This window comes from Scyliorhinus canicula, chromosome 9 (genome assembly GCF_902713615.1).
Source record: "Scyliorhinus canicula chromosome 9, sScyCan1.1, whole genome shotgun sequence".
In the NCBI taxonomy this organism is placed as follows: domain Eukaryota; kingdom Metazoa; phylum Chordata; class Chondrichthyes; order Carcharhiniformes; family Scyliorhinidae; genus Scyliorhinus; species Scyliorhinus canicula.
The window spans coordinates 93137575-93152178 of record NC_052154.1 but is presented as its reverse complement, the minus strand read 5'-3'; the positions used below and the strand labels follow the sequence as shown (position 1 = coordinate 93152178).

At 48.7% G+C, this 14604-nt stretch overlaps 1 protein-coding gene across 19 annotated transcripts in view; it reads right to left on the bottom strand.

The window, feature by feature from the left end:
• The window catches only part of dnaaf1 (dynein axonemal assembly factor 1), a 176868-nt gene that overhangs the window by 66850 nt on the left and 95414 nt on the right, over positions 1 to 14604 (bottom strand). For all 19 annotated transcript variants that reach the window (XM_038807180.1, XM_038807185.1, XM_038807189.1 and 16 more), the window contains one exon: positions 9108 to 9274. In XM_038807180.1, coding sequence (XP_038663108.1) covers positions 9108 to 9274 — 167 coding nt within the window. The remainder of the gene's footprint in view (positions 1 to 9107; positions 9275 to 14604) is intronic.

The window sequence follows — 14604 nt, the reverse complement described above, 5'->3', positions numbered from 1 at the left end:
TTTGCATGTGGTGCAGGGTGGAGTGCGAGCAGACTGTCGATGGGTTGCGTTAGGTCACCCTCTCTGTGGGTGTACGGGTGTGTGGGACGGGGTTTGGTGCCAGGGGACGGTGGTGGTTATTCACCCTGGCCATCCTGTGGAGGTCATGCAGCTTTTCCGGCACTGTTGGCCAGTCCTGCTGGTGGGGCCCTTGGCACACATGGCCTCTGCCATCTATTCCCCGGCCCAGTGTACGGCAGCGAGTGGCAACCTCCTTCCCATCCTGGAGAACAGGGTGCCCGCCTCTCCTCCATGGCATTCAGCAGGGTCTCGAGCTCCCCAAGTGTAAAATGGAGTGCCATTCTTCGGGGTGCTATCTTGTTCGCTGGAATGAGTTTGCTGGAATTGTACTAGTTCCATGTGGCGCCGGTGCCAGCCCATTAATGGATCCAGAATTGCTCCAGGACAGGTGCCGTTTTCATGGGCGGAGAACACTCAGTCCCGGAATCAACACTTAATCCCTGAAATGGAGAATTTTGCCTTGTACGTCTTCAAGAGGCAGTTGGATATAGTACTTGGGGCAAAGGGGATCTGCCCTTCAGAAGGTGGTGGTGAGATAGGGCTTGCTTTAACTTTTCACCCCAAAATGTAGATGTCAAATTATTCGCAAAGATCCTGGCCACTCGAATAGAGGATTGTGTAGCGGAGATAATTGGGGAGGATCAGACGGGATTTGTAAAAGGGCAGGCACCTGACATCCAACATTAGACAGCTTCTTAATGTAATTATGATGCCAGCGGAGGGGCGCGAGGCTGAGATGGTAGCTGCCATGGACGCCGAGAAGGCTTTTGACAGAATGGAGTGTAAGTATCTATGGGATATTTGAGGCAGGTTTGGGTTTGGGCAGGTTTTGTGGAGTGGGCCCGGCTATTAAACCAGGCCCCGGTGGCAAATGTAAGAACTAACCGAGTTCGGTCAGAATACTTCAGTCTTTGTCGGAAGACTAGGCAAGGATGCCCGCTCTCCCCATTACTGTTTGCCATAGCCATAGAACCCTTAGCAATGGATCTGAGAGCAGTGAATACCTGGAGGGGTATAGCGAAATACAGGGCCTCTCTCTAGAGGCAGGTTTGCTGCTTTATATCATGGACCCGGTGGGGGGGATGACCAGAATCATGAAGATATTAGGAGAATTTGGGCGATTTTCAGGCCATAAGATAAATATGGGAAAGAGCGAGATGTTCGTGATTCAGGCAGGAAAGGAGGCTGAAGGAGCTACCTTTTAAAGTGGTTGGGAGTTTTAGATATCTGGGGATTCAAGTGGCCAAAGATGATGGCAGCTTCTCATGTTAAATTTGGGCAAAACAGTGGATCAAATGAGAAGGGATTTTTGTAGATGGGACATGCTTCCACTGACGCTGGCGGGGAGGGTTCAGATGGTGAAGATGACGGTCCTTCCGAGATTGATTTTCTTTTTTCAGTGTCTCCCGATTTTTGTCCCAAAGACTTTTTTCAGAAGTATGAATGTGGCGATATCCAGGGGGCTGGAGGGCTGGATAGGGGCTTTAAGGTATGGCAGCAGGCAGGGATTGAGACGTTTGGGGATCTGTTCATCCATGAGGGCTTCCTGACCTTGGAGGCATTAGAGGAGGAGTTTGATTTGCTAGGTGGGAAAGGGTTTCGGTATCTTCAAGTGCAGGACTTTGTACGGAGACAGGTCCCAAGCTTTCCTCGCCTCCACCTGAGGGGACTGCAGGATAAAGTGTTGTCAAAAACAGGGGTTGGGGGGGGGGGGGGGGGGGGGGGGGTTCGTACATTTACAGGGAATTGTTAGAGTGGGAAGGGGCCCCTATCAGAGAAATGAAGAGGAAGTGGGAAGAGGAGCTAGGAGGGCAGCTGGAAACTGAACTGTGGGAAAAAGCCTTGAAAAGGGTAAATGCATCCTCGTCGTGTGCTAGACCCAGCTTGATTCAGTTCAAGGTAGTCCACAGGACCCACATAGAACATAGAACAGTACAGCACAGAACAGGCCCTTCGGCCCTCAATGTTGTGCCGAGCCATGATCACCCTACTCAAACCCACGTATCCACCCTATACCCATAACCCAACAACCCCCCCCCTTAACCTTACTTTAATTAGGACACTACGGGCAATTTAGCATGGCCAATCCACCTAACCCGCACATCTTTGGACTGTGGGAGGAAACCGGAGCACCCGGAGGAAACCCACGCACACAGGGGAAGGACGTGCAGACTCCACACAGACAGTGACCCAGCCGGGAATCGAACCTGGGACCCTGGAGCTGTGAAGCATTAATGCTAACCACCATGCTACCCTGCTGCCCCTTATGAGGGTAGCTCGGAAGAGTAGGTTCTTCGAGGAGGTGGAGGACAGATGTGGGCGGTGTGGGGGTAGCCCGACCAACCATGTTCATAGGTTTTGGGCATGTCCGAAACTGAGGGAATTCTGGCAGGGATTTGCAGATGTTATGTCGGAAGTTCTGGAAGGTAGGGTACCTCAGAGTCCAGAATTAACAATATTTGGGGTGTCGGAAGATCCGGGGGCAAAGGGAGGCCCATATCCTGGCCTTCTCCTCACTGGTGGCCCGGAGATGGATCTTGCTGAGATGGAGGGACTCGGAGCCCCTGAAATCAGGAATATGGGTCAGCGATATGGCAGAGTTTCTCAATCTGGAGAAAATCAAGTTCGCTCTGAGAGGATCAGTACAGGGATTCACCTGGAGTTGGCAGTCGTTCATAAATTTCTTTAACAAAAATTGAACGTCAGCAGTAAGGGGGGAAAGGGAAAAAGAGGGGGGGGGGGGGAGGAAAATAGGAGGCATACCAATGTTAAATAAGGACAGGGAATTTAGTATTAATTGGGGATAGGATGGGAGAAGTGGGAGGCGTGGTTTATTGTTTGTTGTTATTTTAGGGGGTATTTTGTGCGTCGACCCGTGCAGTTGATTTAGAAATGTCAATATGTTAAATTGTGAAAATTACAAATGCTTCAACAAAATATTTTCTGAAAAAAAACTTTTCACCCCAAAGGTGCATCTCTCCAACGGTGCAGCACTCCCTGGATTGTCAGTTTCAGTTTTGTGCTTGGACGGCAACTTTGTGACTCAAGAAGCAAGAGTGTTATCCTGGACCACAATCGGGAATGTCTATGCACACACTAGATTATAGAAACATAGAAAATAGAAGTAGGAGGAGGCCATTCGACCCTTCGAGCCTGCTCTGCCATTCATTATGATCATGGGCGATCAAGGTCAATTTCCTGATCCCGCCTTCCCTCCATATCCCTTGATCCCTTTAGCCCCAGAAGCTACGGTAGCATAGTGGTTAGCACAATTGCTTCACAGCTCCAGGGTTCCAGGTTCGATTCCCGGTTTGGGTCACTGTCTGTGCGGAGTCTGCACGTTCTCCCCGTGTGTGCGTGGGTTTCCTCCGGGTGCTCCGGTTTCCTCCCACAGTCCAAAGATGTGCGGGTTAGGTGGATTGGCCATGCTAAATTGCCCTTATTGTCCAAAATTGCTCTTAGTGTTGGGTGGGGTTACTGAGTTATGGGGATTGGGTGAAGGTGTGGGGTTGGGTAGGGTGCTCTTTCCAAGAGCTGGTACAGACTCGATGGGCCGAATGGCCTCCTTCTGCACTGTAAATTCTATGATGATCTCTGTGTATTGTGCAAAGAAGCCAGACCTGACCGAAACTGGTTTTGGGGCTGGTTTAGCTCACTTAGCTAAATCGCTGGCTTTTAAAGCAGACCAAGCAGGCCAGCAGCACGGTTCGATTCCCGTACCAGCCTCCCCGGACAGGCGCCGGAATGTGGCGACTAGGGACTTTTCACAGTAACTTCATTGAAGCCTACTCGTGACAATAAGCGATTTTCATTTTCATTTCATTTCAACTTGCACCCATTAAAAGTCAATCACCATTTCCTTTAGGACAATAGAAACCAGATCAAGGAACAACAACAGTAGCAGACTAACCGGTGCCACATCCCCTTATTTGGAAAGGCCTACGTGCCTGGGACAATGATAGCTAGGGCCTGTCCGGCCTCCGAAGTATCCGCCCCCTAATTGGCCAGGATCAATGATTGAAACCCTGTTGATCCATTGGAGCTGGAGATAGGACCGCCCAAAAGGGCGCGGAAGAGATGAAGGATAAGAATCCCTGCGCACGAGGGATCGGCCTCTTTAGGACCGGCCTGTGTGCGACCAATTGTAGCATATCAACCAGCCAAGTTCAAGGACCCGCAATTGCTACCTGAAGGACGAGCCCAGCTGAGACGAACCTGAAGACTTCCAACCGACCCACGTGGACACAGATAAAGGCCTTATCTCCCGCACAGAGCCGGTCACCCCGAAGTTAAGTGAAGGTCATCTTAGTTATTAGGTCTAGTTTAGTGCGTAGCCGCGTGAATCATTGCACATAAAACAAGTGTGTTTGTTAATAAACTGTCTTTTGAACTAATATACTGGTTGTGTGGTCATTCGATCAATATGAGAAACAGCTTGTGGTTCACATAGAAATAAAGAAGTCAACATCCCTTATCCTCAAACTATGACCCCTAGTTCTGGATCCCCCACCACCAGGAACATTCTTTCTGAATCTACCCTGTCCAATCGTGTTAGAATTTTGTTAGTTTCTATGAAATCCCTCTCACTCTTCTGAACTCCAATGAATATAATCTTAACCTAGTCAATCTCTCCTCGTATGACAGTCCTGCCATCCCAGGAATCAGCCTGGTAAACCTTCACTGCACTCCCTCCATAGTAAGAACGCCCTTCCTCAGATAAGGATACCGAAACTGCACACAATACCCCAGGTGTGGCCTCACCAATGCCCTGCACTGAAGAAATCAATAACGGACTGCATTTTGTGACCAGTTTTAAAAGTTCAATCGATCAAGAACACAACCCCAAAACACCAGAGGTGCTTGTCAGGGCAGCGCCCTCGGCCCAATCATCTTCAGCTGCTTTATCAATTAACTTTCCTCTATTAGAATGTGAGAGAGGGAGATGTTCATCAATTATTGTCTTGTTTAGTTTTATTCAAAACTCATAAGCTAGTGACGCAGTCCATGCCCACATGCAGCAAGCCAAAATTTAGGCTTGGGCTTGTAAGTGGCAAGTAACGTTTATTCCATACAAGTGCAAGGCAATGGCCATCTCCCCATGGCATTTAATGACGTTGCCATTGCTGATTCCCTCACTATTAACATCCTGGGGGTTAATACTGATCAGAAACTGAACTGGACTAGCCATATAAAAATACTGTGGCTACAAGAATAGATCAAAGGCTGGGAATCCTGTGGCGAGTAATGCACGTCCTGACTCCCCAAAGGTTGTTTACCATCTTCAAGTCACAAGTCAGGAGTGTGATGGAATACTTTAAACTTGTCTGGATGAGTGCAACTCCAACAACACTCATGAAGCTTGACACCATTCAGGACAAAGCACCCACTTGATTGGCACCCCATCTGCAAACATTCGTTCCCTCCACCATCCATCCACAATGGCAGCAGTATGTACAGATTTCAGATTTCCAGCATCTGTAATATTTTGCTTGTGCGTTCTGGAAATATATCATGGGTGCGATCTACCTGCCGCTTACCGCGGTAGATGCCAGGAGATCCTTCATCCGTGATCGACCAGCTTGCCACGCCTCATGAGACATCACATGTGAATCACGGCCATTGTGGGCAGATCATGTTTTAACAAATCTGCACATTAGAGCAAGACAGCTAGACTCACTGTACTATCTGCTCCCATGACCTAACCAAGATGTTGGGATCTAACCCCTTCGCCTTGGAGACCTCAGGCAAGCGCTGTTCAGTGTTGGTCTACGCAAACAGGGACCAGATGGAACGGTACTCGTGGGGTCTCCCAGGGGATTGGCAGCCCCCAGATGGGCACTGGTGGCACCATCTGAGCACCTTGGAATTGCCAGCATGGGAGCCTGGCATTGGCACCATGGCTGTGCCACCTGATAATTGCTTCTGATCTCAGGAGCTAAACAGAGTTTTTTTTAAAATTTAGAGTACCCAATTATTTTTTCCAATTAAGGGGCAATTTAGAGTGGCCAATCTACCTACCCTGCACATCTTTGGGTTGTGGGGGTGAAACCCACGCAGACACGGGGAGAATGTGCAAACTCCACACGGACAGTGACCCAGGGCCGGGATTCGAACCCGGGTCCTCAGCGCCGTAGGCAGCAATGCTAACCAGTGCCACCGTGCTGCCCTGAAGCTAAACAGAGTTGATGAACGAGAGACCATTTGGAAATACAAGCTGCAGATTGTTTGTGCTGCCAGCAGAGGCTGCTTTGAACATTCACACTCATGCAGCAGCAAGCTTACTATTGTCAGCACAAACACACCTTTCCTTTGTGTAGCAACAAAGTTGGCACTCCTGCTGCCAGGCAAGGGCAATGGAGACCATCGGACAATAAACTGCAAGTTTGCTGTACTCCAAAGGTAGAAGGTGAAAATAGCTTGCTGTTGTCTAAGGGGAGAGAACAAAGAACAAAGTAAAGTACATCACAGGAATAGGCAGTTTGGCTCTTCATCCTGCACTGACCATCTGCTTGTCTAACCTAAAACCTTTCGGGAACTATTCCCATTCTACTCATGTATTTGTCAAGACGCCCCTTAAATGTCATCGTACCTGCTTCCACCACCTCCTCCAGCAGCGAGTTCCAGGCACCCACTATCCTCTGTGTAAAAAAACTTCCCTCGTACATTTCCTCTAAACCTTGCCCCTTGCACCTTGACCTAGTCCCCATAATAATTGACTCTTCCACACTGGGAAAAAGCTTCTGACTATCCACTCAGTCTAACCCCCTCGTAATTTTGTAGACTTCTATCAGGTCGCCCCTCAACTTCCGTCGTTCCAGTGAGAATAAACCGAGTTTATCCAAGCCCTCCTCATAGCTAATGCCCTCCATACCAGGCAACATCCTGGTAAACCTCTTCTGTACTGGGATGGCACGGTGGCACAGTGGTGCTTCACCTCGCCAGGGATCCGGGTTCGATTCCAACGGCGGGTGACTGTCTGTGTAGTTTGCATGTTTTCCCCGTCTGTGTGTGGGTTTGCTCTGTGTGCTCCGGTTTCCTCCCACAGTCCACAGTGCAGATTAGGTGGGTCGGCTATACTAAATTGCCCTTCAGTGTCCACAGATGTGCAGATTAGATGGGGTTACGAGGATAGGGTGGGGAGGTGGGCCTGGGTAGGGTGGTATTTCAGAGAGTCGATGCAGACCCAATGGGCCGAATGGCCTCCTTCTGCACTGTAAGAATTCTATGATATCCTCTCCAAAGCCTCCACATCCTTCTGGTAGTATGGAGACCAGAATTGAACACTGTATTCCAAGTGTGGCCTAACTAAGGTTCTATACAGCTGCAGTTTGACTTGCCAATTTTACACTCAATGCCCTGGCTGATGAAGACAAGCATGCCGTATGCCTTCTTGACTACTTTCTCCACCTGCATTCCCACTTTCAGTGACCTGTGGACATGTACACCCAGATCCCGCCGTCTATCAATATTCTTAAGGGTTCTGCCATTAACTACATATTTTCCACCTGTATTAGGCCTTCCAAAATGCATTACCTGGCATTTAGAACATCAAACATACATGGACCATACAGTGCCGAAGGAGGCCATTCGGCCCATTGAGTCTGCACCGAGCTATTTAAGCCCTCACTTCCACCCTATCCCAACGTAACCAAATAACCCCTCCTAACCTTTTTGGTCACTAAGGGCAATTTATCATGGCCAATCCACCTAACCTGAAAGTCTTTGGAATGTGGGAGGAAACCGGAGCACCCGGAGGAAACCCAACCAGACGCGGGGAGAACATGCAGACTCCGCACAGACAGTGACCCGAGGCAGGAATTGAACCTGGGACCCTGGCGCTGTGAAGCCACAGTGCTATCTGCTTGTGCTACCATGCTGCTGGATTTGTCTGGATTAAACTCCACCTGCCATATCTCCGCCCAAGTCTCCAACTGATCTATATCCTGCTGTATCCTCTGACAGTCCTCATCACTATCCACAATGCCACCAACCTTTGTGTCATCCGCAAACTTACTCATCTTACAAAACTTACATTTTCCTCCAAATCATTTATATATACTAAAAATAGTACAGTATTACTGCTTTGTGAATTTAATATTCTGAAAGGAAATAAAGGGAGGCAATTTACAAGTTTTTGAAGTTCAAAGAATGTTGAAGGAGATAACTCTGCACACACATAGGCAGAGGTTCCAGGTCTACAGGCACGCACCAGCAGAGGCTCCATATCTACATGTACGCACGGCAGAGGCTCCAGATCTGCATATACACACCAGCAGAGGTTCCAGGTCTGCATGTACACACAGGCAGGGCTCCAGGTCTGCATGTACTCACCGGAGAGGTTCCAGATCTACGTATACGCACAGGCAGAGGCTCCATATTTAAAAATACACACCAGCAGAGGTTCCAGATCTACATGTATACACGGAAAGGCTCCACGTCTGCATGTACACATCAACAAAGTCTCCAAGCCTGCATGTACACACAGGCAGAGGCTCCAGGTCTGCATGTACACACAGGCAGAAGCTCCAGGTGTGCATGTACACACCGGCAGATGCTCCAGACCACATATACACACCGGCAGATGCTCCAGACCACAGGTACACAAGAGCAGAGCACCAGATCTACATGTACACACTGGCAGAGGCTCTAGATCTACATGTGCACACCAGCAGAGGCTTCAGATCTGCATGTACAGGCCGGCAGAGACAATACCTATAAGAAATAAAATGGTAGGCCGTTCAGCCCCTTGGCCTGTTCCACCATTCAATAGGGTCATGGCTGATCCGACATTTCTCATGTCCACTTTCCGGTCCTATCTCCGTAACCCTTGATTCCCTTAGAGATCAAGAATCTATCCATTTCAGCCTTAAAAATACACATGGACTCTACTCTCACACCTCTCTATGGTAAGGAGTTCCAAAAACTTACAACCCTCAGAGAAGAAATTCTTCCTTTGTGTTGCAGCTTTCTGCAGTTTTTCTCCATTTAAATAATACTCTGTTCTTTTATTCTTCCTTCCAAAATGAACAACTACAAGCTTCACTTACCAGATTAGGCATTGCCTTAAAGACAGTGATAATGTCAGGATCATCCAGTCTATTGTGTGAAAGGTCAAGGACACTCAAGCTAGGGCACTGTTTAAGGTGTTCAATGTCCTTTACTGTGCACAGCTGGTTGTGAGCCAGCTGCAGCGTTTTGAGTTCTGGCAGACAGGCTGAGAAAGAAAAAGATAATTACAGGTTTAGATTAAGGGAACCCGTTACATGGTGGGTACCTTTGTAAGGCAAGTGCAAAGACAGTATCTGATGATGCACAGCAGTGTATCAATAGATCAATTCCCCTCTCTAAACCTTTTTAATATAAACGTACAGTAGTTTATACCTAGGCCCAGGGAACAGCCAAATTGTCTACTATTCATCTTCATACATGGAGCCACAACAACTTGCACTTGTGGGTACTTTTAACACAGAAAGAGTTAAAGAGTTATTAATCAGTGAGCAAAGATTTGGCCAAAGAAAGTCCTAAAAGAGGAGCAAGAAGTAAAGAGGTTTAGGGAGGGAATTCCCAACTGTAGAGCTCAAGTGATTGAAGGTATGACCTGAAGGTGAGCGGAGAGGTGGAAATAAAGCAAAGAACATGAAAGGGAGAATAGGGATTGAAGGAAAATACAAAGATAAAGTAAGCTAGGCCATGGATAAACTTAAACACGAGGATGAGGATTTTAAATTGGAGACATCGGAGAACAGGTATGGATGCAGTTCAGCAAGCACAGCGATGATGAGTGAATGGGCTCCAGGCAAGTTAGTAGATGTGCAGCAGAGTTTGGATCAGCTCAAGTTCATGGAGAGTGGAACATAAAAAGCCAGACAGCACTAGATTAGTTCAGTCTGGGAATTCAGGATTTCAGCAGCAAATGAGCTGAAGCAGAAGCAGAGATGGACTCACAGATGTGGAATTAGAAAGTCTTTATGAAAAGTTGATATGGGGTTGGAAGTCATGGTTAAATAAGGTGCCAAAGACTTCCGGTGGCGGCGATGCGTGAGTTAGCTGCACATTCGGGGGCTCTCACTTCGGCGGGATTTGAGGACCTGGTTCCCCGGTTTTGCGGGACTGTGGAGCGCTGAAAGGACGGCCACGAAGGTGCTGAGGAGCGGGCAGAGCTGTATGGAACCGAGGGAGAGCAGAAGAAAGCAGCGAAAACGGGAGAGGAAGGGACAAAGGCAAGGTGCAGGGTAAGCTGACCCGGGAGCAAAGATGGCGGACCTACGGACCTCAGACCTGGCGATCCAGCAAGCACTGGAAAACATGCTGCAGGTGATAAAAAGCATGTTTTGAGTCGTTGAAGCGGGATAACTTGGACCCACTTCAGAAGGCAGTGGATCAGCTGAACCAGAGACTAGATGCCCAGGGTGAAAAAGTTAAGGAGCTGGGAGAGGCGGTGGAGGAGCAGGCGAACGCGCAGACGATTGCTGCGCTAGAAGTCGATGGGTTGAAGGAGAGACAGAGAAGACTGCTGGACAGAGTAGAGGAGCTGGAAAATAGAGCCCATAGACAAAATCTGAGGATCATCGGCCTCCCGGAGGGGGCTGAGGGAGCTGATGCCACAGCGTTTGTGGCAGGCCTGTTGATGCAGCTGATGGGGGCTGAAGCCTTTCTGCGACCGCCGGAGCTGGAGCCCCACAGAGGGTACAGGCGAGACAGATGCATCCGGGGGGTCCCCCCTGTCCGATGATGATTAGGTTCCACAGGTTTGTGGAGAAAGAGCGGGTGCTGCAGTGAGCAAAGAGCGCTGAGCAGCACATTGAATAACACTGTTCTTTGCATTTACCAGGACCTAAGACAGGAGGTGGCCAGGCAGCGAGCAGCCTTTAAACAAGTTAAGGAGGTGTTATTCAAAAAGCATGAGTAGTTTGGTCTGCTCTTCCCGGCCAGTCTTTGGGTTACGCATCAGGGCCAACACCACTACTTCTCCGAGCCCGAAGAAGTTATGGCCTTCGCGAGGGATTGGGGCTGATCTTGAAAAAAGGACCCACGGACGCAAGTTCGGGTCCGAGAGTTACCATTTGAGGGGATGCCTACTGTGCCTGGACTGCTGGTAGACTGTTTACTGCTTTAAAGGTGCCATGTGGTGTATTTTTTGGGGGCAGCTTTTGCCTGTGGGGGTGAGGGGATCACCACCCCCCCCCCCCCCCCCCCCCACCCCGCCCCTCTCATATGGTCTTTTTCCTTTTTTGTTGCTTTTTTTTCTCTTTTCTTTCCTGCTGTGGTGGGTACCTTTTGTTGGGCTCTCTGGGTGGTTGGAGCCTGTGTTGTAACAAGGGGCTGGCCCGTCAGCAATGGGGATTAAAGATGTCGGTTGGGGATTTTCGTTTTATTTATGTCTATGGTTTTTATGCCTGTTTTGGATGGGTGATGTACGGGTACTGGGTTATTGCGGTGTTATTTTATTTATGCTCAGAAAGGGACGGGGGTTAACACTTTTCTGTGTACACAGCTGGAACTGTATTGTACCTGGAGCAGTCTCGCGGTGCTGTTTGATGTTTACATCCTGTTTGATCTTTCCCATCTTAGTGAGACTGTTCCAGTGGGTCGGAGTGGGGGATGGTATGCTGGGAGTGGGGAGATGGGATCGGGGAAACAATGGGGGGGGGGGGGGGGGGAAGGAGAATACAGCCAGTAGATGGCAGGGGTGGGGTTATCGGGGATGTTGCTGGGGAGTTATTCTGCTGTCGTGGGAGGGATTTGAAGGAGGTAATGGAGAGGAGGTTGGGGGTGGAGGCGGCCAAGAAGCGAGCCAAGAATGGCGCGGTGCATGGGCCGGGGGCAGGCCCAAGAAAGGTTATGGCTGACCGACGTTGGAGGGGGGTGGGGTGGGGGGTGGTGTTGTGCCCCCCCAACCAGGCTGATCACCTGGAATGTCAGGGGACTAAATGGGCCAGTTAAAAGGGCACGTGTGCGGGATCTAAAGGCGGACGTAACTATGTTGCAGGAGACACATCTGAAAGTGTCTGACCAGACCAGGTTGAGGAAGGGCTGGATCAGCCAGGTCTTCCACTCGGACTTGGATTTTAAGTCCAGGGGGGTAGCAATTATGATCAATAAGCGGGTTCAATTTGAGGCGGAGGGCGTAGTCGCAGACGGCAGGGGCAGATTCCTTATGGTAAGGGGCAAGCTGGAGGGGAGAAAAGCTAGCTTTAGGACGAACAGGATAATGTCAGATTATTTCAGACTACATCGCAGGGCCAGACAGGGATGCCCACTCTCCCCGTTGCTGTTCGCGCTGGCCATAGAGCCGTTGGTGATTGCTTTGAGAGCTGCGAAGGGGTGGAAGGGAATGACTAGGCCGGGGGGGGCACCTGCTCCTGAACGTGTCGGACCCATTGGCCGGGATGGAAAATATACTGGAAACATTGAGGAAGTTCGGCCGGTTCTCAGGGTACAAATTAAATATGGCCAAGAGTGAGATGTTTGTGGTGCAGGCAAGGGGCCAGGAGAATAGACTGAAGGAGCTGCCATTTAGGCTGGTTGAGGAAAGTTTCCAGTACTTGGGGATACAGGTGGCACGAGACTGGGGCAGGTTGCATAAGTTAAATTTGACTAGAGTGGTGGAACAAATGAAGAGGGAGTTTTGGAAATGGGATGCACTCCCGCTATCACTGGCAGGGAGGGTGCAGACTGTAAAGATGACAATCCTCCCTAGATTCCTGTTCATATTCAAGTGCATCCCGATCTTTACCCACGATCCTTCTTCAAAAGGACTTGCAAAATCATCATGAGCTTTGTCTGGGCGGGAAAATCCCCGCGGGTGAAGAAGGCGATGCTTGAAAGGAGCCGCAGCGAGGGAGGACTTGCATTGCCGAGTCTGATAAACTACTACTGGGCAGCTAACATAGCCATGATCAGGAAGTGGATGGTGGGTACGGGGTCTATCTGGGAGCGAGTGGAGGCAGCTTCGTGCAGGGGCACCAGTTTGGCAGCCCGTTTCCAACCCTGGCTGGTCCGACACCCCGAATATGGCCTCCCGAGGGCCCGGGTCCAGTTTCACGTGTACCACTTTAGAGATTACCCTAAACACCTCCTTCCAGTAATCCTCCAGTTTTGGACAGGCCCAAAACATATGAATGTGGTTTGCGGGGCCTCCAACGCAACGTTCACATCTTCTACCCCCTCAAAGAACCGACTCGCCCTTGTAAGGTGCACTCACCAACCTCACACACAAGGTGGAGGAATTCACCCTCCGGAGCACCTCACACCAGAACCCCTCCTCCATACCCTCTCCCAACTCTTCCTCCCACTTTGCCTTGATCCCTTCCAGTGGCTTGAAAAATAATTTTACAAAAAGAAAATGATGTTTGATAAATTTAGTAGAGATTTTTGAGGTTATCACCAGTAGGGAATATAAAGAGTTGTAGATGTAGTACACTTGGATTTCCAAAAGGCATTTGATAAAAGTGCCAAAGAAAATGTTAATACACAAGATAAGGGTTCATGGAGTTAAGGGAATATAGATGGAATATACTGGTTAATGTACAAGAAAAAGAAAGTAGGGATGATGAGCATTTTCAAATTGTCAATGTTGTGACTGGCAGATTGCCTCAAGGAGCAGTGTTGGAGCCTCAGATATTTAAAATCTATATCAATGACTTAGTCAAATGACCAAGAGTAGTGATCCAAGTCTCTTGATGACAAAATAAGGTGGGAATAGAAGCTGTGGGGAGGAAACAAAGAAACTGTAAAAATATTAGACAGGTTAAGTGAATGAAGTGGCAGATAGAGTATAACATGGCGAAATGTGAGATTATTCACTTTAGTAACAAGATAGAAAAGCAGATTATTTTTCAGAAAGGCCTAAAACTTTTAAATGTTGATGATCAGAGAGACTTGGGTGCAATCATACAAAAAACAAAGTTTAAATGCAGGTACAGCAGCAATGAAATGGCATGTTAACCAGTATTGCAAGAATTTGAGTTCAAGAATAAGAAAATGTTGCGACAATTGTACATGGGTCTGTTCAGAGCACACCTAGAATACTGTGTGCAGATTTCCTCTCCATATTTAAGGGAGGATATATTTGCATTGGATGCAGTACAGAGAAGTTTCAACTGACCGGTCCATGGGATGAGAGGGATGTATAATGATGAGAGGCTGAGCAAAGGGGTTTATATCCTCTGGAGTTTGGAAGAATGAGAGTTGATATTATTGAAATCGCCAAGATTGTGAAGGGGTATGACAAGGTAGACACAGAGGTCGTTTCTCCTGGTTGGGGAATCTAGAACATGGGGGTCACACTCTGGACAAGGTAGACACAGAGGTCGTTTCTCCTGGTTGGGGAATCTAGAACATGGGGTCACACTCTGGACAAGGTAGACACAGAGGTCGTTTCTCCTGGTTGGGGAAACTAGAACATGGGGGTCACACTCTGGATAAGGGGCTGATTATTTAGGAATGAGTTGAGCAGAAATTTATTCACCCAAACGGTTGTGATAGTTTGGAATTGTCTCCTCCTGTGGAGTATGGATGCTCCATTGTTGCAGAGACTAAAAT